Source organism: Capra hircus, chromosome 7 (assembly GCF_001704415.2).
Source record: "Capra hircus breed San Clemente chromosome 7, ASM170441v1, whole genome shotgun sequence".
Classification (NCBI taxonomy): Eukaryota; Metazoa; Chordata; class Mammalia; order Artiodactyla; family Bovidae; genus Capra; species Capra hircus.
In genome coordinates this window covers 92,752,725-92,778,688 of record NC_030814.1, presented here as the reverse complement: position 1 = coordinate 92,778,688, position 25,964 = coordinate 92,752,725, and the positions used below count along the sequence as shown (strand labels likewise).

Here is a 25,964-nt window from a genome sequence, read left to right as displayed (position 1 = left end):
CCAATGTGGGGTTCCTTCCGAGAAACCCAGGGGGGCAGTCTGGAGGAAGCGCACTCTGCCACGTCACAGCCGCCACCACTCCTAGTCGTGTGAGACAGCCCGTAAGGGCCGCCCCGCCCCTGCCCGGAACAGAGGAGCTAGGAGACATCCCTTGCCCCGTTGCAAAGGGTCCGGGGCCCTTGGGACCAGCCTGTGGCCTTAAGCGGAAACAAGGGGCAGAGCTCTAAGGGCGGGACTAAAAGAGTGACTAGATGAGTGGGCGTGGTCAGCCTGAAGGGGCGGGGCAAGTTTGAGGGGGCGGGTCCACTAGTAGGAACGAAAGGAGTTCCCCGGGGAGCGTGACCTACCGGAAGACGGCTCATCCAAGGGGGCGTGGTTAGCGAAAAGAAAGTTTATAAGGGGCGGGGCGATAACAAGGGGCGGGGCGATGAGTTACAGTAGGAGAAAGGGCGGGGCCTGGAGGGGAGGGGTTTAAAGCGGGCGGGACCAGGTGATGGCGCTAGGTTCTCTTCGGGAGCGGCAGGGGAAGGCTGGACCTGGTTGGGGCGGGGAGGGAGGGGTCGGGAGACGCAGAGCCTCAGGCTTCCGCCCGGCCCCAAGTTCTTGCGAGCTCCGCGGGTCCCGGCCCAGGTGAGTGAGGGGCCCCAAGCAGAGCCAGGACCGGGAGATTTGGTGGGGCTAGGGAGTTCTCTTTTCCAGGTGGGGACACCTGCTCTCTGGAAGAATCTCTGTCCACGCGCGTCCGCGAACGTAAAAGGGGTCACCTAATTGGGTCACTGTGCGTCATGCGTGTCCGTGTACCTGGGCGTCCTCCTCCAAGCGTATTTTCTCTGCAACATGGACAGCCTCCCTGCTTCCATGCCCGAGCAATGTTTTTAAACCACAAACCAGATCGTGCCCCTCTCACTTCATACCTTTCCGTAGCTCCTCTTCCATCCCACCGAGACGAAAATTCGAGGTTCACCAGTTTCCTGCATCGTCTCTGCCTAACCTCACTGCTCTCCACTTTGCTTGTGGCTCACAGCATTGTCACACCTGCCTCCTTGACCACGTAAAACAAAAAGCAAGCTCTGCACCTTTGCCCTCCCTGTATACCCCTCACCCGTACTGCTCTTTCTTCACATCTTTGCTTAACTGTTTCCCCCGCTTACTGAGATCTCAGCTCCCAAGTCACTTCGTGGGAGACAGCCTTCTGACTACCTATTCATGTTTAAGGTAGCCTCCCCCGGCCAGCCTCTCTTTACATCTCCCTGTCTTATCACCTTCGTTGTTCACCCTTAGACATTATCTTCTTCATTCCTCGTGCACTTATCTGTTTTGTGTGTCTCCTCCACCGGAGGGGCCTTGGTCTCATTCATCACTGTTTCTCCTTGGCACACAGTAACCATTCAACCAGTCAGTACTTTGCTCACGTTTGAGTCTCCGTGTCCACCTGTGCCCCTGTCTGGTGCAAGTGGCTGCCCCCTGCAGGAGTATATGGTCAACAGAAAATGAATGATCCCCTCCCTTCTTTCCCCAACCTCTCACCCACCTCCTCTCTTGATTTCTGCCCCCTTCCTCTCTCTCCTGCCCAGATACCCAGAAATTATTCCAAATGATGCAGGACAGGTGGATGACTTAATTGGCCTGTGGCCATCCTGTGACTACTCTGAGCTCCCCCTGAACAAACCAGAGTCAGTGATGCACCTTCATACCCACTAAAGGGCACGCAAGACAGAGGACGCTGGAGTCAGGGGACTCTTAAAACCAAGGCCTGGCCAGGCCCAGCTGACAAACAGGAAGTGCACAGGTATCCAGGAGACACACCTGGTATTCAGGTATGTGGCGCCTGGAGCCAAAGCTCTACTCAGCTCTCCCGCCCTTTTAGCCACCTCAGACCAGTCTGGGAACTTCCTGGCCCTCTCAGGCCATCAGCCCAGCTGACTCAGGTCCTAAAAATCTTCGTGCTTTTTCTCTGCAGACCTGGCCAGGCCCAGAAGGCCCTGGGGGTAGGGGAAGCAAGACACTTTCCCCACCACCACCTCCTGCTCCCTCTCCCCCTCTTCCCTCTCTTCCAGAGCAGTTTTTTCACCAGATGCTTGAGAGATCTGGGGCCTGAGTCACGTGCAATGATCAAGGGGTCCTAGAGCATCCATGTCCTAAGTTTGATCACAGTAATAAAGAAGTGGATCGGCTCCAAACTATGAAACTCTGTAGATGTCTATTTGTTGTTTGCTGACCTGTCTACAAAAATGTGACCTTTTAATGGGCTTCCCTGGTGGCTCAGAGGTTAAAGCATCTGCCTCTAATGTGGGAGACCTGGGATTGATCCCTGGGTCAGGAAGATCCCCTGGAGAAGGAAATGGCAACCCACTCCAGTGTTCTTGCCTGGAGAATCCCATGGACGGAGGAGCCTGGTGGGCTACAGCCCACAGGGTCACAAAGAGTCAGGACACAACTGAGCGACTTAACTTTAACTTTAATGGTCTTTTAAAATGGGTTTCCCCCCTGGCTCAGTGGTAAATCACTTGCACCCCAGGATTTGGCTGAAGATACAGTTGATCCCTGGGTTGCGAAGATCCCCTGAAGGAGAAAATGGCAACCCACTTCAGTATTCTTGCCTGGAGAATCCCATAGACAAAGAAGCCTGCCAGACTACAGTCCATGGGATCACAAAGAGTGAGACACCACTGAGCGACTGAGCATATAAAATGACCTTATTGGAAAGCCACACATGGGTTAGATTTTTTTTACAATCTAAGAATCCTTGAGTGTGCCTACAGATCACTGAAATGCTATGGGTTTTAGTAAATTTAATTCTCCCCAGCCTGAAATTTAGGCTGCAGTCCATGGGGTCGCTAAGAGTCGGACATAACTGAGCGACTTCACTTTCACTTTTCACTTCCATGCATTGGAGAAGGAAAGGGCAACCCACTCCAGTGTTCTTGCCTGGAGAATCCCAGGGACAGCAGAGCCTGGTGGGCTGCCATCTATGGGGTCGCACAGAGTCGGACACGACTGAAGTGACTTAGCAGCAGCAGCAGCAACAGCCTGGAATTTATTTCACCCCAAGAACCACCAGGCTTGAGACTTCCCCGGTGCTCCAGTGGCTCTGCTCTCCCAATGCAGGGGGCCTGGGTTCCATCCCTGGCCAGGGAATTAGATCCCAAATGCCAGAACAAAGAGTTCTCATGCCACAACTAAGACTCAGTGGAGCCAAATACATAAATTAAATTTTAAAAAAAATTTAAAGAAAGAACCACCAGACTTGGCCCCTTAAAATCCTCCCAACCTTTACTCACCCCCAAGACCTTCCTAGGTCACCCTATAGACAAATCTTAACTCCACTGCTTCAATCTTCATATCTGATCCCTGGTTTCATTTTTCCCCTTAGTTCTCTCTGATCTATTTTAGGCTTCCTTTTCTACTCACTGATTTTCCTAATCTCTGTCTTCTCAGCTAGAAGATGCCTAAGAGCAGGAATCTTGGTCTGTGTTGTTCACAGCTAGGTCTCTAGTGCCTAGAAGGGGCTCCCGGCACAGAGTGGGTGCCCCCATAAATATTCTTTTGAGTTAATTTGTTAATTAAATTTCTATAAAACATAGCACTATGTCATCTGAATTAAAAATTGCATTACATTTGAGATCATTGTCTTCTTCGCAAGAATCCCAGTGAACTTGCATGACTGTTTTCATGAAATCACAGCCTATTCTAAATTAAAGTTAGGGACTTCCCTGGCAGTCTAGTGGTTAAGACTCCGCACTTCCAAAGCAGGGGGTGCCAGTTTGATCCCTGGTTGGGGAACTAAGACCCCAGATGCTGCATGGTACAACCAAAAAATAAATTAATTAAAAATAATAAATTAAATTTATTCATTTCATGCTTAGTCGCTCAGTCATGTCTGGCTCTTTGCAACCCTTTGGACTGTAGTCTTCCTGGCTCCTCTGTCAATGGGATTTTTCAGGCAAGAATACTGGTTGCCATTTCCCACTCCAGGGGATCTTCATGACCCAGGGATTGAACCCACGTCTCCTGTGTCACCTGCATTGCAGGTGGCTGCTTTACCCACTGAGCCATCCAGGAAGCCCCAAAGTTACTCATAGCTTGAATTTAATCTGATATATATATCAAATATAACTCATATAATTTATAATTAAAAATATATAATCTGACTATGGGTAACTTCTTTAATTTAATATAAATATATATTAACATATAGTTAAAATATATTTATATTTAGAATATACAATACACAAATATGTAAATATTTAAATACATTTACATATAATTATATAAACATGCTGTATATTGAAATATAATATATATATACATATACAGAGAGCATTGCATTTTATGGCTTGATAAGATGTGGGCTGTTGTCTTCAAACTATGAGGAGCATGAAAGGGCTGACCAAGCCATTCAGGAAGCAAGAATAATTATTCCTGTTTTATAGATGAGGAAGACTGAGGCCTGTTGGAAGTACAAAGCACAGCCCCTGCACCCTCTGCCCCCAAGAGCTCCATGCAGGTGCCACAAGATGGAGAGGACTTTGTGGGCCAACCCTGGTACCACGGCCCCCTGTCCCGCCAGGTACCGCTGCCTCTCACAGGACCACATACCATCTGATGGGGAGTCTCACTCACCTTTGACTTATTGGGGACTCCTGGGTCCCAGATAAGGGCCTTAGGGTCAAGATCTATCAGAAAGAATGGCTTGAGGGCTGAGGATTGTTTTGCAACTTGGTCTATGTGGGATGGCACTTCTTATCTTTAAATTATCACTTCCTTTGGGATGGTGTTGAAGAAGGTGACAGGAGTTAAAGAGGGTACTAATGACTCCTCAAACCACCCTTTGGCCCTACTTATCTCTCTTTCTCTCTCTGTATCCCAGGTCACCTGTGGCTGCCAGGATCCCATCTCCCTCTCAATTAAAAACACCTCACTTGCATCTCCAACTTAGGAGTCACCTTCAGGAGTCCCAGGACCTTAGACATCTAATCAAATCATGAGAGGCAGTGTAGCTTAATGGTGAATACCCCACACTTTAGCCACAAGCAGCCTGAGTTCAAATCCTATCCCTACAACTTATATTGGATGTAAAACAGGCAGTGGCACCCCACTCCAGTACTCTTGCTTGGAAAATCCCATGGACAGAGGGCCTGGTGGGCTGCAGTCCACGGGGTTGCTAAGAGTCGGACACAACGGAGGGACTTCACATTCACTTTTAACTTTCATGCATTGGAGAAGGAAATGGCAACCCACTCCAGTGTTCTTGCTTGGAGAATCCCAGGGACAGGGAAGCCTGGTGGGCTGCCGTCTATGGGGTCGCACAGTCAGACATGACTGAAGCGACTTAGCAGCAGCAGCAGCAGAGCAAGGTACTTGATGTCTCTGGGCCTCTGTTTCCCCATCTGTAAAATGGGCATAATAGTACCTCTCTTATCCTTGGTAAAGGATGAAGTGAGTTCATACATTTTACACTTAAAACAGTACCTGGCATATAATAAGGGCCATACAAGTGTCCTTTGCACATATTGTCCAGCTCCCAGCCTCCATCAGCAGCTCTGCTTTGCCCCTCTGTGATGTTGTGGCCCTCAGGCCCTGTTTTCAGCCACCATAGCTGGCATGATAGTGCTCTGTTTTTATAAAGGTGAATTTCAAGGCCATGGTCTTTTTGGAAGAACCTAGCAAATGGCTTTTCTGAATGCCACATTTGCATAAGAAACTCAGCACATGTCGAACTTGCATTAGTCAGCATCAGCTAGTGGCTGTAACAAACATTCCCATGCTGTCAACGACTCCATCGACATTTAAGGACTAGTTCATGTCACAGTCTAAGAAGGATGCAGAGCTTCAAAAGGAGTCAGACCCAAGCCCTCTCAGTCTTCTGCCCACCCCCCGTCCCCCCCCCCCCCCGCTCCGCCCCCGCCCCCCCTCGCCCCAAGGGCTGTGGGGGCATCAACTGACAGATTCAGGACGAAACCTGTAGGACTCTACTAGGCTTACTTCATGGGCCGGGTCTGACCGGTCCCCACAGGACTCCTCCCACATCCCATTGGTCAGATCTTGTCACACGGCTTTAACCACAAAGGAGCCTGGGAACTGTAGTGCGGAAGTATTTCCACTAGACAAGAAGAAATTGTTTGGCTCAAAACTACCCAGTCTCTGGGGTGGCTTTTCTTGGGTCGGAGGGAAGGGTCGGGAGTCTCCATTAATTATTGATACGTGCTCATGCGTAAACCCTTGCCCCCCAATCCTCCATCCTCAGAAGGCCGAGGACCTTCTCCAGCAAGATGGTGACTTCTTAGTTCGTGCGTCCAAGTCCCGTGGGGGCCACCCTGTGATCTCTTGCCGCTGGCGGGGCTCAGCCCTGCACTTCGAGGTGCTTCGTGTGGCCCTGAGGCCCCGGCCAGGCCGGCCCACAGCCCTCTTTCAGCTAGAGGATGAGCGTTTCCCCAGCCTGCCTGCCCTGGTTCGCAGCTATGTGATTGGCCAGCGTCCACTGTCCCAAGCCACAGGGGCTGTGGCCTCCAGGCCAGTGCCACGGCAAGGACTAATTCGACGCAGCTTTAGTGAGGACACCCTTCCAGACGGCCTGGCTCGCACAGAGCCGCTCAGGTATTCACAGGCTCTCTACATCCCGAAGACAACCAAGGACCGCCTCTCCCCCCTTCCCCCCCCCCCGCCCCGCCCCCAGGGTTCTCCACCACTGTTCCTGTGTGTTCCAATAGTGGACGGCTCTGTCCACTATTGACATTTGTGGCCAGATTATTCTTGGTTGTGGGGGCGGCCATCCTGTGCATTGCAGGCTGTTGAACGGCATCCCTGGTCTCTTATCTACTAGATGCCAGTAGAATGCCCTGCACCCCTCCCCTTAGTTGTGACAACCAAAACATATCTCCTGACATTGCCAAGTGTTCCCTGGGGTTAGCAAGCAACCCAGGGGTTAGGGATCCCCTGGTTCTGAGTGATGGGATGTAAGGTTTTCTGGGCATTGGTGGAGGCTATATGCTATCTAACCATCTGCTCAGAGTAGAACAACATATCTCCCTTATCTCTGTCCCCCAGGGATAGGAAGCGGAGTGATAGTCAGCCCGCAGGTTTGGAGCATATGTGGCGGCTACCAGAAGACCCTCCTGGACCAGGTAAAGGGTCTTCCAGGATAGGACATAGCTCCGAAATTCCTCTGCGATGCACTATCCAAGTGACACTGGGCAGGTAACAACCTGCTGGGAAAAAAGGATGGTGATGCTCTCAATGTTGTCACAGTGACTAAAACACACACAGGAACTCTGTAGGTGCTTAAAAGTATGGGTTTACAATGATTCCAAGAAACCCTCCATGCTCTAAGCATAGCTAACCTCTCCAATAATTCCATCCCTCATCCCCTGTTCACTCTGGCCACACAGACTTCCTTTCAGTTGCTGGTTGTTGCTGTTGTTCAGTCTGCTGGAACCTTGTACATTTGTTCCTGCCTCAGGACCTTTGCACTTGCTGGTCTCATCTTTGGAAAGCTCATTCCCTAACCTTTACCTGACTGTTTCTCATCTAACAGGAGTTCCTCAAAGCAGTTAACCCTGACCATCCTACATAAAGGAGGAGTTCCCTTTGTGCCCTGACTGGCCTGTTGTCTCCCATTCAACATGAGCCCTCACTGTGTGTGTCAGACACAATACTAAGTGCTGAGATGCATCAGTGAACAAGAAAGACAAAGATCCCTGCTCAAGTGGAGCCAACATCCTATTAGAGAATGAAGGACCATGAACAACAGAAACGAGTCAATTTGTTGTTGTTCAGTTGCCAAGTCATGCGTCCACTCTGATCCCATGGATACAGCACACCAAGCTTTCCTATCCTTCACTATCTCCCAGAGTTTGCTCAAATTCTTGTCCATTGATTCAGTGATGCTCTCTAACCATCTCATCCTCTGTCACCCCCTTCTCCTTTTGCCTTCAATCTTTACCAGCACCAAGGTCTTTTCCAGTGAGTTGGCTCTTCCCATTAAGTAGCCAAAGCATTGGAGTTTCAGCTTTAGCATCAGTCCTTCCAATGATTATTCAGGGTTGATTTCATTTAGGATTGACTGGTTTGATCTTCTTGCTGTCCAAGGGACTCTCAAGAGTCTTCTCTAACACCACAGTTTGAAAGCATCAATTATTTGGCACTCAGCCTTCTTTATGATCCAACTCTCACATCCATACATGACTACTGGAAAAATCATACCTTTGACAATACAGACCTTTGTCAGCAAAGTGATGTCTGTGCTTTTTAATATGCTGTCTAAATTTGTCATAGCTTTCCTTCCAAGGAACAAGCTTCTTTTAATTTCATAGCTGCAGTCACCATCCACAGTGATTTTGAAGTCCAAGAAAATAAAATCTGTCACTCCTTCCAATTTTTCCCCTGCTGTTTGCCATGAAGTGATGGAACCAAATGCCATAATGTTTGTTTTTTGAATGTTGAGTTTTAAGCCAGCTTTTTCATCCTCCTCTTTCACCCTCATCAAGAGGCTCTTTAGTTCCTCTTCACTTTCTGCCATTAGAATGGCATCATCTGCATATCTGAGGTTGTTGATAGTTTGCCTGGCAATCTTGATTCCAGTGTGTAATTCATCCAGCCCAGCATTTCACATGATGTACTATGCATATAAGTTAAATAAACAGGGTGTCAATATACAGCCTTGTCTCACTCCTTTCCCAATTTTGTACCATTTTCAGTAAGATTCTAACTGTTGCTTCTTGTCCAGCATACAGGTTTTTCAGGAGACAGGTAAGGTGGTCTGGTATTCCTGCTTTTTAAAGAGCTTTCCATAATTTGTTGTGTTCCACACAGTCAAAGGCTTTAGCATAGTCAATAAAGCAGAAGTAGATGTTTTTCTGGAATTCCCTAGCTTTCTCTATGACCCAATGAATGTTGGCAATTTAATCTCTGGTTCCTCTGCCTTTTCTAAACTCAGATTTTATATCTAGAAGTTCTAAGTTCACACACTGCTGAAGCCTAGCTTGAAGGATTTTGAGCATAACCTTACTACCATGTGAAATGAGTACAACTGTATTGTAGTTTGAACATTCTTAGAGAAGGAAATAACAACCCAATCCTCTAGTATTCTTGCCTGGAGAATCCCAAGGACAGAGGAGCCTGGCAGGCTACAGTCCACAGGGTCACAAAGAGTTGGACATGACTGAGCAACTTCACTTTTGAACATTCTTTGGCATTGCCCTTGGAGAAAGCAATGGCAACCCACTCCAGTACTCTTGCCTGGAAAGTCCCATGGACGGAGGAGCCCAGTAGGCTTCAGTCCATGGGGTCGCTAAGAGTCAGATAGGACTGAGCGACTTCACTTTCACTTTTCACTTTCATGCATTGGAGAGGGAAATGGCAACCCACTCCAGTGTTCTTGCCTGGAGAATCCCAGGGACAGCAGAGCCTGGTGGACTGCCATCTGTGGGGTCTCACAGAGTCGGACACGACTGAAGTGACTTAGCAGTAGCAGCTGGCATTACCCTTCTCTGGGACTGGAATGAAAACTAACCTTTTCCAGTCCTGTGGCCACTGCTGAGTTTTCCAAATTTGCTAATATATTGAGTATAGTACTTTAACAGCATCAACTTTAAGGATTTGAAATAGCTCAGTTGGAATTCCATCACCTCCACCAGCTTTGTTTGTAGTAATGCTTCCTAAGGCCCACTTGACTTCACACTCCAGGATGTCAGGCTCTAGGTGAGTGACCACACCATCGTGGTTACCCGTGTCATTAAGACCTTTTTTTTGTACAGCTCTTCTGTGTATTCTTGCCACCTCTTAATAGCTTCTGCTTCGCTTAGGTCCGTACCGTTTCTGTTCTTTATTGTGCCCATTCTTGCATGAAATGTTCCCTTGATATCTCAATTTTCTTGAAGAGATCTCTAGTCTTTCCCATCCTGTTGTTTTCCTCTATTTCTTTGCATTGCTCATTGAAGAAGGCCTTCTTGTCTCTCCTTGCTATTCTCTGGAACTCTGCATTCAGTTGGGTATACCTTTCCTTTTCTCCCTTGCTTTTCACTTCTCTTCTTTCCTCGGTTTGTAAAGCTTCCTCAGACAACCATTTTGCCTTCTTGCATTTCTTTTTCTTTGGGATGGTTATGGTTACTGCCTCCTGTACAATGTTACAAACCTCTGTCCATAGCTCTTCAGGTACTCATGTCTATCAGGTTTAATCCCTTGACTCTGTCACTTCCACTGTATAATCATAAGGGATCTGATCTAGGTCGTACCTGAATGGCCTAGTGTTTTTCCCCTACTTTCTCCAATTTAAGATTGAATTCTGCAATAAGGATTTGATGATTTGAGCCACAGTGAGGTCTAGGTCTTGTTTTTGCTGACTGTATAGAGTTTCTTCATCTTCTGCTGCAAAGAATATAATCAATCTGATTTCCATATTGACCATTTGGTGATGTCTATGTGTAGAGTTGTCTCTTGTGTAGTTGGAAAAAGGTTTGCTGTGACCAGCATGTTCTCTTAACAAATCTCTGTTAGCCTTTTCCCTGCTTCATTTTGTACTCCAAGGCCAGACTTTCTTGTTATTCCAGGTATCGCTTGACTTCCTACTTTTGCAACCCCCTATGATGAAAGAACATCTTTTTTGGTGTTAGTTCTAGAAGGTCTTGTAGATCTTCATAGAATGGTTCAACTTCATCTTCTCCAGCATTAGAGGTTGGAGCATAGATTTGAATTACTGCGATGTTGAATAGTTTGCCTTGGAAATGAACCAAAATCATTCTGACATTTTTGTGATTGCACCCAAGTGCTGTGTTTCAGAATGTTTTGTTGACTGTGAGGGTCACTCCATTTCTTCTAAAGGATTCTTGCCCACAGTAGTAGATAATGGTCATATAAATTAAATTTGCCCATTCCTGTCCATTTGAGTTCACTGATCCCTAAAATGTCGATGTTTACTCTTGCCATCTCCTGCTTGACCACATCCAATTTACCTTGACTCATGGTGTGCTGCAGTTCATAGGGTCACAGAGTTGGACACACCTTAGTGACTGAACAGCCACAGAAAATGGATCTAATGTTCCAGATTCTTATACAATATTGTTCTTTACAGCATTGAGGTTTACTTTTACCACCAGACACATCCACAACTGAGCACCATTTCCCCTCTGGCCCAGGTTTCATTCTTTCTGGAGCTATTAATGATTACCCTCCACTCTTCCCCAGTAGCATATTGGATACCCTCTGACCTGAGGGGCTTATCTTCCGGTGTCATATCTTTTTGCCTTTTCATACTGTTCATGGGGTTCTAACGGCAAGAATACTGGGCTGGTTTGCCATTCCCTCCTCCAGTGGACCACTTTTTGTGATAACTCTTCACTGTGACCTATCTATCTTGGGTGGCCCTACACGGCACGGCTCATAGCTTCATTGAGTTATGCAAGCCCCTTTGCCACGACAAGGCTGTGATCCATGAAGGGGAATCAATTATGCTTTGGGTTAAAAATTAAAAGTAGGACAGAGCAAGGAGTATTACCGTTTTTAGTAGTAGTTAGGAAAGTTTTTCATGGAGAAATATTTGAAGGAGATGAGGGAGGGAACAATGTGGATAATGGGGTGAGAGTGGCCCAGACAGAGAGAACAGTCAGTGCAAAGAAACTGGAACCAGAACAGGAGTCTGAGCTGTTCATTGAACCAAAAAGAAGTGAGTATAGCAGAAACAGTGGGAGTGAGAGGGAAGTCGGAGAGAGATCAGGCTCAGATTGTGAGAGCTTTGAGGGCTAACAAGAAGACTTTGATCCTTATTCAGAGAGATGGGAACATTAGGGAGGTTTTAAACCCCCATAACAGGGTCGACTTAAATGTTTAGTAGATACAGTCTCCCAAAAGTCTGTGTGCAGTTTTAAGTTAATAACCTCAGAAGTAAATATATCACAAACTTAACAGAAGACATCATTCGAAAGTTTGATAAATTCACTTTCTTTGAGGCATATGTAACTTGGTGAATTTTGAGTGACATTTTTTTTTTCATTTTAATTTTGTGTGGTCAGTGCTTACCATCTTCAATCAGAGGAGCAAAAAGGAAGAGTTCAGACTTAAAATGGAGTCTTCAGAATTGGCAGAACTACATCCATGTCAGAGAAAGTTCATTTTCAGACCGACCATTGATAGGTATCTAGCATTGATGTTGATGAAGCTGTTCAGCTTCAAAGCTGCAACAGGTAATTTAGGATACCTGGTTATTGGCCGAATGAGTGCAGGAACCAGAAGGTTGGTAGCTCAGGAAGCCATCACCCCAGCCAGCTATCTTCTCTGTGTACTTCTTTCTCCCCTTCTTGTATGACCCCCAGGAGCCTCCACTGTACCTGCATCTGGCCTGCCTCGGACAGGTAGTGACCCCGTGATACTAAAGACCCCAGTTCCCTTGGGGTCCGTTGCTGACAGTCTCAGGGCCTCTGATGGGCAGCTTCATGCCAAGGCCCCAACCAAGCCACCTCGAACACCCTCATTGCTACTGTCTGATGCCACTGGACGCCCCCCGACGTACTGTGAGCTGGTGCCCCGAGTGCTCAGGGTCCAAGGACCGCCCCCTGGCCACAGCTGCCCAGAGTCAGAGGTGCCCTGGTGGGAAGCCGAGGAGGAGAAAGAGGAGGACAGATGTTTTGCAAGACCGCAGGCTGAGGTCTCTTTCTGTCTCCCTGACACCCCCTCCTGCCTGCTGGGCTCCCAGAATCGGCCTCTGGAACCCCAAGTCCTGCATACTCTCCGTGGCCTGTTCCTGGAACACCATCCTGGGAGCACAGCTCTCCACCTGCTATTGGTAGACTGCCAGGTGGGTCCCTTACCAGGTTTCCCTCCCCGGGTAGGGCCTGAAGCCAGGGCACGACCCAACCCCACCTCACACCCATAGACTCACTCTGCTCCTTTAACGTCCCTGCTCTTACCCCCGCCCCCCATCGCCAGGCCACAGGCGTCCTGGGAGTGACCAAGGCTCAGCGGGGCGCCATGGGGGTCGCCTCTGGTCTGGAGCTGCTCACACTTCCCCACGGGCATCGCTTGAGGTTGGAATTGCTGGAGAGGTGAGCCAGCCACCTGAAATCCCCAGGGTCTTCAAACCTCCTCCCATTCCCGGTTCCCCAGGGAGGAGAGGAATGGGCAATGCCGCCGACTGTCCCTCCTCACCCCCACATCGCAAACCTCCCCACTGCCCCCAGACCCTTGCTCTCCGCCTCTACAGGCTCGAGACGCTGGCGTTGGCGGGGGCGCTGGCAGTGCTGGGCTGCGCAGGGCCGCTGGAAGAACGCGCGGCCGCCCTGAGGGGCCTGGTGGAGCTGGCCGTGGCGCTGCGGCCAGGGGCGGTGGGTGACCTGCCCGGACTGGCCGCGGTGATGGGCGCCTTGCTCATGCCCCAGGTGCGTGGGAAGCAAGGGAGGAGGCCGAAGTGCAAGTGATGGGGAAGAGTGGAAGGAAGGAGTGCTCAGGTCTCTTCCTCCAGGTGTCGCGTTTGGAACGCACGTGGCGCCACCTGCGAAGGAGCCACACGGAGGCTGCGCTGGCCTTTGAGCAGGAGCTGAAGCCGCTGATGAGATCGCTGAACGAGGGCGCCGGTGAGTGGCGGCTTTCGAGGAGTGATAACTCTAACCAGCCCTAAGCCCCGCCCGCCCGTGTCTTAGTCCCCGCCCCTGGGTCGCTCCTAGGCCACGCCCCCTGCCTAGGCCCGGCCCCTGACTCACATCCAGCATTGCGCTAGGCTCTGGCCTACCGGTCTCGCACCGAACCCTTGCTTCTGTCTCGGGCTCCACCTTGGCGGTACGAGCCGCCTGCTCTTTCGGTCCTAGGCTCCGCCCCTTAATCGAGGCCCCCGCCCTCCACGCCCTTGCCCCGCCCTCCACGCCCTTGCCCCGCCCTCCACGCGAGACTCTGCCCTGGACCCAACCCCTGGGCGGGCCTGTTCTAGGCTCCGCCCCGGCTCCAGGCCCCACCCTTGTCCTCCTCCCGTCAGGACTCGAGCCTCCGTGTCTGACTCAAACCCCACACGCTGCCCTGTCCTAGGGTGCCCTGGCCCCAGTATATGTTGCGTCCTCTTCACCCTAGGACCCGCACCCCGCCCCTAGCTCAGCCCAGACCCTTCCCCCAACAGGACCCAGCGAACCCGGCGAGGTGGCGCTGCCGCACGTGGCACCCGCGGCGCGCCTGCTGGAGGGTGAGGAACTCCCGGGGCCCTTGGACGAGAGCTGCGAGCGGCTGCTGAGCACCCTGCACCGGGCGCGTCAGACGGCCCAGGACGCGCCCAGATTCCGCGAGGCGGCGGCGCGGCGCCTGCGAGGTGAGCGCCTCCCCTTTGAGGGGTTGCCAGAGGATCCCCACTTTAGAAACAACCTGCATGCTCCAGCGCGGTAACCTCCAAACCCACCGGGCCAGAGACTAGACTCTTCTGACGCCTCCCAGAGTCCCACCCAAACTGGGCGGGCCCCGGTCCCAGGGGTGTTCCCACCTCCACACATGCCACCGCCCCCTGCAGCGTTGATGGGCACAGCGCCCTCTGCCCCTCGGAGCCACGCCCACAGGGCCCCACCCCCACTCTCCCACCTGGGAAGGCCCTACCCCCAGAGGGTCTCAATTCCCCACAGGAATGCGCAGCTCCCTCCGAAATGACTCAGACCATCACTCTGGCAGAATAGCGCCCCCACTGTACTCAGAACCACACTTCTGTCCTGGGGCAGCCCTGCCTCCGGAATCCGCCACCTGGGTGGTTCCTTAAGGCCCTTCTTCCAACATGGCCCAACCGCCTCTTCCCAAGTTTGTTACGCAGGGTAGCCCAAATTCCACCCTCAAGGCAGCTCCATCTCCAGGTTCAAGCCCTAAAGCAGGGGATGCCCTGATGTGGCCCCTGGAACAGACTGGCCCCCATGCACCCTGGCAGAGCCCGCATCGACCAAGCCCGTCAGCCACCGCCCCCCCGCCCCCCAACCTCCACTGCTGCAGACCTCTCCCCAGCTAACCCTGCCCGGTTGTTCAGATAATCTGGGGCAGTCCGTCCTGGGTCAAAGTCCAGAGGGAACCAGGCAGGTGTGGGAGGAGTAAGGCAGGTGCCTGGGCCCCACCCCCAGCTCACCTGGCCTCGCCCCCAGGATTCCGGCCCAACCCAGAGCTGACAGAGGCCCTGACCACCGGCTTCTTGAGGAGGTTGCTCTGGGGGAGCCGAGGGGCTGGGGCACCATGGGCCACACGACTCGAGAAGTTCCAACGCGTCCTCAGCGTCCTCTCGCAGCGCCTGGAGCCTGACCCTTGAAAGCACAAACCCTCTTCTCACGCTGGGATACCGAAGCATCTGGGGACCCCTGATGGAGACCAAGGAAGCCACCCCGTTTCTTCACCCAGCCAAATGCAGTGGGGACCTGCACCGTGCCCCACAGAAGGAGCGGACTGGTTTGCAAGCACCCACCTTGCACCCTAAAAAGGCATGTGGATCCTGGGAGTGGGCAGCTCCTGCCTTGCACTAGAAGACCCAGATGTCTGGAGGCTCTGCACACCCCACCCCACCCCTACCCCTCAAGTGATGAACGTATGTCTCTTAATGTTAAAGATAACTTGAAGATCTGTCTGTAAGAGGCCAGAGTTCAAGTGTTTTAAAAGCTGTGTGACTTTTATCAGATCACTTGACCTCTCTGTGCCCAGTTTCAATGTAAAAGTGAGACTGTACTTTCTAAGGGTTATCATAGTGATGAAAACTCAATGTTTGAATGAGCTCCTAGGTGGAGAATGCCTGGCACACAGTAGGTGCTCAGCAGATGTGAGCTGCAGGGAACACCAAAGGGGTGACATCCAGCACCCTCCTCCCTACCGGAGTCACAGACAAACACTCGACTCCCAGCAAGGGGCAGAGTTTATCCAAGGTGTACCCAGGTTCATTGCCACTTCCTCATTCCCTGTGTGGCCCTTAAGGAGGGTGGTGTTTGAATATCCAGCCCCAGTATCCAAACCTCCTAGTAAGCCACAGACTCCAAGAGTTTTTCATCATTTTTTATATAAAACAAAATGACCCTAGCCGAGCGGCAGGAAGAAAAAAGATTCGAAACATGAGTATGTACATCAATGGTAGAAGGCACAGCGGGTCCATCTGGGGAGAGGAGTGAGGGGGTGGGGGTGGGGGGCAGCAGGTTACACAGGTCTCAGCCAAAGCCACGGGGGCAGAAATAAAGTGCGTAGGTCCTGGGGCCCCCCGTGGCCCAGAAGCAGCAGCCAACAGCCCCCCTCTTCCTGCTTCCAGCAGGGTTCAGTTGAGCATGACGCGGAGGTAAGAGGTGGGCACATAGCCCTCACCTCCCTGTTTCCGCCTGACCCGGGTCCACCCGTCGCCTTTGTCTTCTTCCATGAGACTGAGGTCCTCGCCCTCAGCCATGGAGATGGTGCCCTCGCTGGACCCTGTCACAGAGTGGCAGTGGGCTCAGGTCTGCTGGAGGCAGATCTCAACAGAGTCTAGCCCCAAATGCCACCCTCCCCTGCCCCCATCCCCCACCAAAGTCACCAATGTACCACTCAGGCTGTCCATACCTTCAAAGTGGTAGATGGCCACACAGTGACCAATGGGGGAGGCGGGCTCCTCCTCAAATTCCTCATCAAACTCTGTGTAGATGGGGGCGTCCTGACCCTCCTCAGAGGGGGGCTCTTCAGAGCTGGTTGAAGAAGGAAAAGCAGTGAGAATAGGCACCCCTTACCAGGGTCCCGGCTCTGGGGACAGACCCACCCTAGCCTCCCTGCTCACCTCTCCTTGTTCTCTTGCGATCCATTGTTGCTGTTGCTGCTGCTGTCCGGTGGCGCGCTGGCTGGGGGGTCTGGAGGCCGGGTGTGCCGGCCCAGGGTGTCTCCCCGGTTGCTTAGGACTCGGCTCTCAGCTTCTGCCAGCCAAGCCTGAAAGGAGGGGACCGCACACTCAGCTCCAGGGCCAGGCTCTGGGGTCAGCCCACTCTGGGCCTGGACGTTTCCTGAGATCACCCATGTACACCAGAGGCAGTGATGAGAAACAGCTGGAGCCCCCACCACCTACACCTCCCTGTCCCTCATTCTCCCCGTCCCCACCAGGCAGTGACTCAGCCAGGCCTGCCGGCCCCGCCTCTCCCCAGGGTCTGCCCTGACCTCATACTTCTGTACTTCCAGTTTCAGCCGTTCGATATTGTTCAGGGTTTCTGTGATCCGGGGTTCCAAGCTGGCTGGGTCTCCCATCTGGGGTGTCTTTTCATACACATCCTTCATTTTCTTCAGGGCCTCCCTAGGGTGAGAACAGATGGAGGAGAAAGAAATCCATGTGATTTAACAAACAAAAAAAGATGGGCTTTGCTTCAGGGAGCTCAGCCAGTGCTTCATAGCCTGGATTCAAATCCCAGAGCGGGCATTTCCTAGTTGTTCCAAAACTGTGTCTCAGTAGGCTTGTCTGTGAAAGGAGAATAATGGTATCTATATGTGTTGTGAAGATGAGAGCAGTGCCTTTACTGGAGTATAACTATGCTGGAGTATAGTTGCTGTATAATGTTGCGTTAGTAAAGTGAATCAGCTCACATGTATACATACATCCCCTCTTTTTTTGGATTTCTTTCCCATTTAGTCCACCACCGTGCACTGAGTAGAGGTCCCTGTGCTACACAGTAGGTTCTCATTAGTTATCTATCTTATACATAGTAGTGCAAAGAGTCGGGCACGACTGAGAGACTGAACTGAACTGAACTGAACTGAACTGAACTGAGTGTATATAGGGGGCTTCCCAGGTGGCACTAGTGGTAAAGAACCACCCATGCAAGAGATACAGGACATGCAGGTTTGATCCCTGGGTCAGGAAGATTCCCTGCAGAGGAAATGGCAACCAACTCCAGTATTCTTGCCTGAAAATTCCATGGACAGAGGAGCCTGGAGGGCTACAGTTCATGGGGGTCACAAAGAGTCTGACATAACTGAGCAACTAACACTTTCAGATTTTCATACTGAGAGCATATGGCATACCAGAAACCCATCCTAAGCATTAGAAATACAGCACTAAACAGAACTATGTGGATCCTACCTCTCAGGTAGGAGACACATTGTCTCCTATGTGTATCACAGTCTCTCAGGAAAACAGGAATTCTAATGATCCATGTAAGGAGTTAGAAACTCTATAAATGCTAGGTATTATTATTATTATCATTAGTCTCCCGTCCCTGCTTCTTCCATGTCTATATATACAGGCGGTAATTGTTACACGCATGGACCTCTGGACGATGACAAACCTGGATTCAACTTCTTCCCAGTCTTAATACCTGATGCTCATTACAGATGAGGAAACTGGAAAGAACTAGAATAAAGGCCAGTCCGTTTGGACTCCAGAGCATGCACCAGTAACCTCGACATCATAAAAACCTCAGGAATGGGGACCTCTCTGGTGGTCTGGTGGTTAAGAGTCTGCACTTCCCCTGCAGGGGGCACAGGTTCCATCCCTGGTAGGGAACGAAGACTCAGGATGCTGCTCGGGGTGCAGCCAAAAATTAAAAAAAAAAAAAACAACAAAAAACAAAAACGAAACACTCAGGAACAATAATCAAATGGAACTTTATACCAATAAAAGCCATTTTGTACAAGAAGTTCTGTGCAAAACAGCAAAATATCATTTGGCTCCCTATCTGCAAGTGGCAAACGTCATTCTTATTATGTAAGAGGACTGGGAAGAGAATCTTGCTACTTGGAAAGTTTGAGGAAAGATTTTTTTTTTAATCTGGCAGGTTTTTTTATTGTTAATATTGTGAGTGTTTTGAGTTATTAAATGAAAAAACCATATGCTTTTTTTTCTTTTAGCCAATTAATGGAGTGAATAAGACTCATAGATGTTTTTGATATTGAACCATCTTTGCATTCTGGACTAACCCCACTGATCATGATTTTTTTTTGTTTGTTTTTTATTATTATTCTTTATTGTGGTATATATATAATATAAAATTTGCCATTTGTGCTATTTTTAAGTGTACAATTCCATGGCATGAAATTCATTCATGGAGTTGGGCAATCACCATCACCACATGATGTAATACTGTTTTTAATACATTGCTGGACTTGGATTGGCTAGGATTTTGTAATCTAAGATCATTAAGTTAATTAAATAAATCCATAATTTTATTTTCTTGAATTCTTGCTAACTCAGTTTTGGAACTGAGATTCCACCAGCCTCCTAAATGAACTGGCAGCTTTCACTCTTTTTTTTTTTTTCCCAATCTTTTTGGCAGCATGTGGGATCTTCATTCTCTGACCAGGGATTGAACCTGTGCTCCCTGTGTTGGCAGCACAGTCTTAACCACCGGACCTCCAGGGAAGTCCCTTTCACTCTTTCTCTGTTTCCTAGAATGACTTGTATAAGGTGGGAAGAAACTGCTTCTTCTCCTCGCTGCTGCTGCTGCTGCTAAGTCACTTCAGTCTTCTACTTGCAATTCACCTTCTAAACCCATTCGGGCCTGGGGTTTGTTAGAAAGGAGATCTTTGGGTACCATTTCAGTGTGATTCATTTATCCTTTCACCTTGTTCCTTACCTGCTCAGCCCCTCACCTTACCTCTGGTCCATCTCCTTCTGTAGTTCACGGTTCCGTTCTTCCAGCTGCTGCTGCAGTCGCTTTCTCTGCTGCTCCGGGGGCAAGTGGCTGAAATCCTCAGTCACCACTGTCTGCAAGGTGGAAGAGGACTGAGTTCCGGAACACAGAATTCGAGCTCCCAGGTCTAAGACAGGCCTAAGACACACCAAGTCCACCTTCCTCCCTGCCCAAGGTTCTTGGGGGGCAAGGCCATGCACAGAGCGAAGCAGGTCCAGGTGGGGCCTTGGAAGGAGGGGGCCCAGCCTGCGGCAGGAAGCGAGCCCAGGGTCCCGCCACCCGGCCGCTGGGCGGGCTGGGGCCGCCCCCTCCTCCTCCCCCAGAGGCCTCACTTACCCCACGGCTGCCTCGAAGGCTGCGGAAGGATGCTAGCCGCGGTTTGACCGACTTACTGATCTCGCTCAGTATGGCCAAGGGGTCGAGGCCGGAGCGGGGGGACGGGGGTCCATTAGGTAATGCCGAGGGCAGGGGGCCCCCCAGGGGGGAGAGAGGTGGGGGGCACGGCTACCGGCAGGGGCCAGGGAAGGCATGGGTCAGAAGGGTCGGGAGGATGTAGAGAACAAAGACGGATGGACGGACGGATGGACGGCGGATGGACGCAATAAAGAAAAAAGAAAAAAAAAAAACCAAATGGAGAAAAGAAAAAAAAAGTAAGAAAACCACAACTCAAGATGCACAATCACACACACAGAAAATGCATGCAAAGAGCAACACAAAAATCTGGGAGATGGCGGGAGGGCATTAGATTGTGAGCCAGAAAGCCAGACCCCTCCCCCTCTACCTCCCTACACTTCCCACCTCCCTTGCATCTTATGTCCAGTTTCTAGAATGGAGGCTGGGGGCACAGGGAGGCCCATGTTTCTCTACCCCACCCTCATCCCCAGCTTTCTGGGCTCACAGTCTAGAAGGTGGAGGGAGAGTCATGCAGAAATCAAGGTCTCAGACGAAAATGGGCCATAGATGTCAAGGGCAAGCTAAGAGAAGGGTCAAAGGCATGAAATACCAAAAGGGCTACGGCCGGGGTTTAAGCTAGGGGATTCAAAGCGTATGTCTACAGGGATCAAAAGTATGAAGCAGGAGTCAAAGGTATAAATTGGGCAGAGGAGGGGGTTGTCAAAGGTATAAACCAGGGGTGTCCAGGTATGTGCCTGACATTGAAAGCCAAAAATCCCCCCAAGAAAAACCAGCCTGAGGTTAGGGAGCCCAATGACTCATCATAGGGTTGAAGAGACTCAAGGGGAGTCCCTAGGGCTGGTGTCCCAAGCCCTCACCCAGCCCCGAACCCTAAAGCAGGTCTCTTCTCTCAGCCTCCTAAGAAGCAGCAGACAGACGCCACAGGCCCTTCCCCGTCAATCCGCCCCCCCACCCCCATCTCCCTCCCCACCCCCCCCCCCCCAGCCTCGGGGGACTCGAGACCAATGGCCCAGCCGCCTTCCTTCCCTCCAGCCCGGGCCAGCAGCCAAGAGGAAAATTCCTGCCCGGGACTCAGCGTTCCGGAGGCTGGGGCTGACTCAGTGTGGGCCCCTGCTGTCCCCACTCACACCCAGCCCTCCACCCTGAGGGCCCCGGCCCCCACCTTGTTCTTCTTGCCGAATGGCCAGCGTTTAGCCCGGCTGCGGCTCGTGCCTCGGAGCTCTGGCCGTCCATCGGAGGGGGTACCCAGGCTGCTGTCCGAGGGCACGCGGTTCATGGGCTGGCTAAAGTCTTCGAATTCCACGTCACCCGGTCGGGCAAAGCCTGACTTGTGCAGCTCAATTAGGACCTGGGAATCCTGGGGATGGTGAAGGGCAATCAGGGGCAAGACTGGGGGTCCAGCCTTCGGACTCCTACTTCTGCACACCACCCCTGGGCAAGACTGGGGGTCCAGCCTTCGGATTCCTACTTCTGCACACCACCCCCAACCACTGCTTGTCCCCCTTGGTCCACTGCCAGGACCAGGCACCCACGTTCTTGGCATTCACAGCATCTGCGGCCACCTTCATGCCCTCCAAACACTTGGCGATGATGGGTACCACCTCCAGCTCAGTCTCTGACAGGAGCCCGTAACCAGCCCCCAGGTGGGTGGCCCGCCGCTCATCCATGTCCTGCAGCTTCTGTAGAGACGGGGGGCACAGTTCTCAGGGGCATTGATCGAGAGGCTGGTGGCAGAGTGATTCCCTCCTGAGCATAATGGAGCCCCACACTGACCACAGCCCCAAGCCCAGTTTAGCAGGGAAAACACAGAATTGAACACAGAGACTTCCAGCTCAGTGTGGTCAGGGGAGAAATTTCAGAGGCCAGGGAGATGTCAGAGAGGAATCTGAGGCCCTCCCTTTGCCTAGGGAGTCAGGAAAGGCTTCTCAAAGGAGGTGAAAATGTGGCCAGGAAGGGACTTCCCCGGTAGTCCAATGGCTAAGGCACTGCATTCCCAACGCAAGGGGCCCAGGTTCAATCCCTGGTCAGGTAACTAGATCCCACATGCTACAGCTAAGACAAGGTGCAGCCTAATTAATTTTTTAAATATACTAAGAAAAAAACACAGCCAGGAATTTCAAGAAAAAAGCAGACCCAACACAGATACTGCCAGTCTCAGTGTTGGGATAGAGAGTAGAGTACAGAGCTGAAACAGGAGAAGGGAAATTTGAGATCTTTCAGAGGGTTTGTTACAATTGGGGCTTGGAAGAACGTAGGAATTACAAAAGGAAAGAACGACATCCTTGGCAGAAAGAACAGCTTGAATAAAATTGGAGAACACTGACTATTTGGTTCTAACTCCTTTTCAATTTAGAGATTAGGGCATTACAGGTGGGGTTTTGACAAATGTGTAGGAGTTGGTTAACTCTGGGCTTCTCTAGGGAAGGTGGGACTGGGGTTTGTAGCACTCACATCAAATATCTGGGGCATCTGGGAAAAATAGAAGTGAGACTGGTCACGGTTGAAGCGCTGTAGTTGGGCTGCATACTCATTTTTGCTTTCTTCTGCCATGTGACTCCGAAGGTGGGCTTGTTGTTTGGCCTGAGGAATATCGAGGTGGGGGAGGGTCATAGCCCAGTTCTGGCCTTGCCGAACCCTGACCCCCAAGCCTGTCTCAGACCCTATAGGCACCTTCTCCACATCAGCCTTGGTGGCGTTGATATCCTGGTCAAGCCTCTCAGCGGTCTGGGCTGCCTTCTCAGCCTCCCGGCAGTCCCGTTCAAATTTACGTTTACTCTGTGTTGGGGACAGAACCGGAATGAAGGAACCGCCTGCCACGGTTTCAGGGACTGGGGGGAAGTCACCAGCAACTGGGAGTCAGGGTGGGGACAACAGGCAGCTTGGAAACCCACAGGAGAGGAGGGGTCCAGGCCAGATTAAGTGAATCGACAACCCTCACCCAGCTGCTCGGGGCCAGAGCCTCGCTTCTCCACACCCACAGACTCACATTCTCCAGCTGCTTGAAGCCACTTTCCAGCTGCTGCTGGGCCCGACGACCTTCTTGGAAGTGCTGTGGGAAGAGGGGGCGATAAGGCTCACCCTGATGTCAGGGGACCCTTGGGAAGCCCCAGAGAAGGGGTCACCCACCATCTTTCTCTCCTGTTTCATCTCCTGCGAGTACTTGGCCAGCTCCAGACATACACGCACGCTGAGGTTCTCGGCCACCAGCTCCCGCTGGCCGGCAAAATCATTCACCTCCTGCAGAATCTGCACGAAGGACTGTTGCTGGCTGAACCTGGGGTGGGGTGGAGGGGGGACAGGGGCTGAGGGTCAGGACCCCTGGGAGCCACAAGCCCCCAGACCCACCTCCATATGAAAAAGCGTGAGCCCCAAAACATTCACCCCAGAAGCAACAATAAATTCTGGCCCACACCCTCAACCCTCGAGGGGGACACAGAAACTCAGAATTCTCAAAATTTGGGGAGGTCTTAGAAAGGGGATGCGATGCTTACACCATCTTTTTGCATCACTCTCGTGGTGTCAGTAGCAGCATCGTATAATCAAATACTATAAATGCTTTTGCAAGAAGTATTAGTATTCACATAAGTGAGATAAAATCCAAAAGACCCTAATAAACTTAATTAACTTCATGTCAGTTCAGGTCTTGAGATTGCCTCCAAACAAGCGACCAGAAAATCTTTTGCTTTCTAGAGCTCTGGGGGTTTCTGGAACTGGAATAAAGTGAAATGAGCCAGGCATTGTTTTAACACACTATCTTAATCTTCATATGAGCCTCTACAAGGACATCATCATCCCCAATTCACAGGAGAGGAAAACCAAGGCTCACAACGTGAGTCACTTGCCCAGAGACATTTAATAACTGTGGGAGCCTCTCCCATTTAATAGGTGAGGTAAACGGAGGCTGAGAACTGAAGTCAAGTGGTCAAAGCAGTTCAGCTGGAAAGTAGTGGATTTAGAATTCCAAGCCAGGTAATTCGGTTCCTGCATCCAAGCTCACGCCTCTAGGTGGAACTGGGGTGAGAAGTGAGGGATCTGTTTGCGGGAGCCCAGCTTGAGAGAGAGAGGAAGTGGGTCCCATACCCTCGGCCCTCCCAAATCTAGCTCTGTATCCATCCGGTGTTCGTTCTTACTTGGATTCAGGGTCATCTTTGGCAGGTCTTTTGGGCATGTATTTTTTCACCAGGCTCCTACGGAGAGAGGCAGGAAGGCTGAGCCCCCAGTCCTCCAACCGCTCCCCCTAACCCCAGGGCGCGGCCACTCTAGGGTCTCACCGCAGTTGCTTTGCATAAGCCTGCTCCACCTCTGTCCGCTCTTTCACGAACTTCACGTATCTGTCCAACAGGTCCAGACCCCACTGCGTGTGCCGCTCGAGCACCTCAAACTGATCCTAGCAGGGGGATTGGGAGGACCAAGGTCAGGACCCGGGGACCCCACAGCCGCCAACCCAGCGGCAGGGGAGCCTCCTGGCTCCGAGCTCCAAGAAGGAGTGGCTTCCCGGCCCCGCCCCGGAGCGGCGCGGGGGGAGGCAGGAAACCGGCGGGAACCCCCTCCCCTTCCCGGGAAGGGCCAGAGAACTGGGGCGGGGCCCCAGCCGGACTACAGGGTCCCCTCTCCCGGCTCCAGGAGGGGTGTGGAATGGGGCAAGGCCACTCCCCCTGCCCCGGGTCCCCTAATCCCCCCTAGATTCCGGAAAATCCGGCCGGTCTGCCGTGAGTCAGGGCCAGAGGGGCAGGGTTCCCTGCAGCTTGGGGGGGCCCCAGAATGGTCGGAGCGCGGGCATTAGGTTCCCCCGGTCGCCAGGCTTCCCAGGGTCCCCCAGGGGCGACTCAGTTTTCCTCACTGACTCCACTTTACCTCCAAAAGAAATCCCAGAGTTGGTGTAGGGGGGACGATCTAGTTAACCCAGGGCACCCAGGAACCCAGGAGTACCACCGCCCCCAGAAAGAGGAGGCGTCAGAGGTTCCGGCTAGGAAAGGGGGAAAAAATTCTGGGGCTTCCAGGGCATAGGTTCGAGGCGATTGGTGGCGGCCCCTCCCAGTGCCTAAGGAGGGCTGGGGGAGGGGGCTGAGGCCGAGGCTCGCAGCCCCCTCCCCCCTACAGCGTCCCAATTCCCTAATTGTAGATTAGAGGCGACGCGAGGGCGGTTTGGACTTCCAGGTCCCACGTGGGGTTGGAAGTGGCCAGAGGGCCCCCTCCCCCGCCCCAGCCGGACAGGAGGACGGCGGGCAGGGACCCAGGGGCCGTAAGATAAGCCGCCGGCCCAGTCAGGGCGCTCAAAATAGGTGACCTCTCCCGGCTGCTCAGGCCTGGTCCCAGAACTTCTTCTGCCCTCCTCACTATGAACCCCGTACCTCAGTTTCCCTACGCGGCTCCTTAAAGGTCGCCCTCCGCTCCGGGGCGTCCTGAACCGCCCTGGGAAACTCCGCGGAGAGAGGGGATTCCAGGGGTCGGTGGAAGGGAACGCGCAGAGATCCCGCTGGGGTACTTAAGGGGCAAATCGTGGGTCTGGACCCCAGGAAGGGAGGAACTTGGAGTCAAGCGGAACGGACTCACCCACAGTTCGGTGCCCCAATCCATGCTGCTCCCGCCGCGGCCGACGCCTCCACCGCACCCGGTCCCTGCCGCCCGCCGCCGCCGGGAGACTCAGCCCAGGGCGAGGAGCCCGACCCCGCCTCGCTAAGGCCCCGCCCACTCCAAGCTCTGCCACGCCCCGTACACTCTGCCACGCCCCCGCACTCTTGGAGCCCTGGCACGGCCCCCTGAAAGCAAGACCCCCTCCAAGGAGGCGGGGCCCAACGGACGCCCCGCCCCTTCTTAAAGGAATGCGCGCCACCCGACGCCACTGGACAGACAGACCCCTTAAAGGACCCCCATCCATTTTCCAAATCCCCTGGGACCCTTTTGTCCACCCCATCCCTGCCCCGCCCTGGACAGTTTTTCTTTTCCTCTTTCCTTTCAATCATTCATTAAAGGGCCAAGACACTAAAACCCCAA

The 25,964-nt window shown here is 52.0% G+C and overlaps 2 protein-coding genes across 5 annotated transcripts; one reads left to right on the top strand and one right to left on the bottom strand.

The window, feature by feature from the left end:
• Positions 546-15,702, top strand: SH2D3A (SH2 domain containing 3A). 3 transcript variants are annotated; one of them, XM_018050982.1, is made up of 11 exons: positions 546-630; positions 1,704-1,817; positions 4,434-4,570; positions 6,248-6,597; positions 7,048-7,124; positions 12,306-12,787; positions 12,919-13,034; positions 13,193-13,367; positions 13,451-13,562; positions 14,096-14,281; positions 15,087-15,702. In XM_018050982.1, exons 3-11 carry the CDS (start codon positions 4,502-4,504, stop codon positions 15,245-15,247), a joined length of 1,728 nt encoding a protein of 575 aa, XP_017906471.1. In that variant the 5' UTR covers positions 546-630; positions 1,704-1,817; positions 4,434-4,501; the 3' UTR covers positions 15,248-15,702. The 3 variants fall into 3 exon arrangements, with proteins under 3 accessions (XP_017906471.1, XP_017906470.1, XP_017906469.1); XM_018050981.1 differs by having other exon boundaries at positions 1,575-1,817; XM_018050980.1 differs by lacking the exon at positions 1,704-1,817.
• Positions 15,965-25,654, bottom strand: TRIP10 (thyroid hormone receptor interactor 10). Of its 2 annotated transcripts, XM_018050977.1 has the most exons (15): positions 25,524-25,654; positions 24,242-24,357; positions 24,101-24,157; positions 23,097-23,244; positions 22,957-23,019; positions 22,641-22,745; positions 22,422-22,550; positions 21,503-21,649; positions 21,133-21,327; positions 19,893-20,060; positions 19,521-19,630; positions 17,092-17,224; positions 16,721-16,866; positions 16,510-16,631; positions 15,965-16,380 (listed from the first exon to the last, which is right to left on the bottom strand). In XM_018050977.1, the coding sequence occupies exons 1-15, from the start codon at positions 25,545-25,547 to the stop codon at positions 16,232-16,234; spliced, it is 1,812 nt and encodes a 603-aa protein (XP_017906466.1). In that variant the 5' UTR covers positions 25,548-25,654; the 3' UTR covers positions 15,965-16,231. The 2 variants fall into 2 exon arrangements, with proteins under 2 accessions (XP_017906466.1, XP_017906468.1); XM_018050979.1 differs by lacking the exon at positions 19,893-20,060.

Bases quoted from the DNA above. Each gene is read 5' to 3' on its own strand.
- TRIP10 (XM_018050977.1), bottom strand. From the start codon at position 25,547: ATGGATTGGGGCACCGAACTGTGG. The intron at 22,551-22,640 runs GTGCCTATAGGG...GATATTCCTCAG, and splicing joins CCAAGGCTGATGTGGAGAAG to GCCAAACAACAAGCCCACCT. The intron at 21,650-22,421 runs GTGAGTGCTACA...CCGTCTCTACAG, and splicing joins AGATGCCCCAGATATTTGAT to AAGCTGCAGGACATGGATGA.
- SH2D3A (XM_018050980.1), top strand. From the start codon at position 4,502: ATGCAGGTGCCACAAGATGGAGAGGACTTTGTGGGCCAACCCTGGTAC. The intron at 13,368-13,450 runs GTGCGTGGGAAG...CTCTTCCTCCAG, and splicing joins GCGCCTTGCTCATGCCCCAG to GTGTCGCGTTTGGAACGCAC. The intron at 14,282-15,086 runs GTGAGCGCCTCC...CCTCGCCCCCAG, and splicing joins GGCGGCGCGGCGCCTGCGAG to GATTCCGGCCCAACCCAGAG.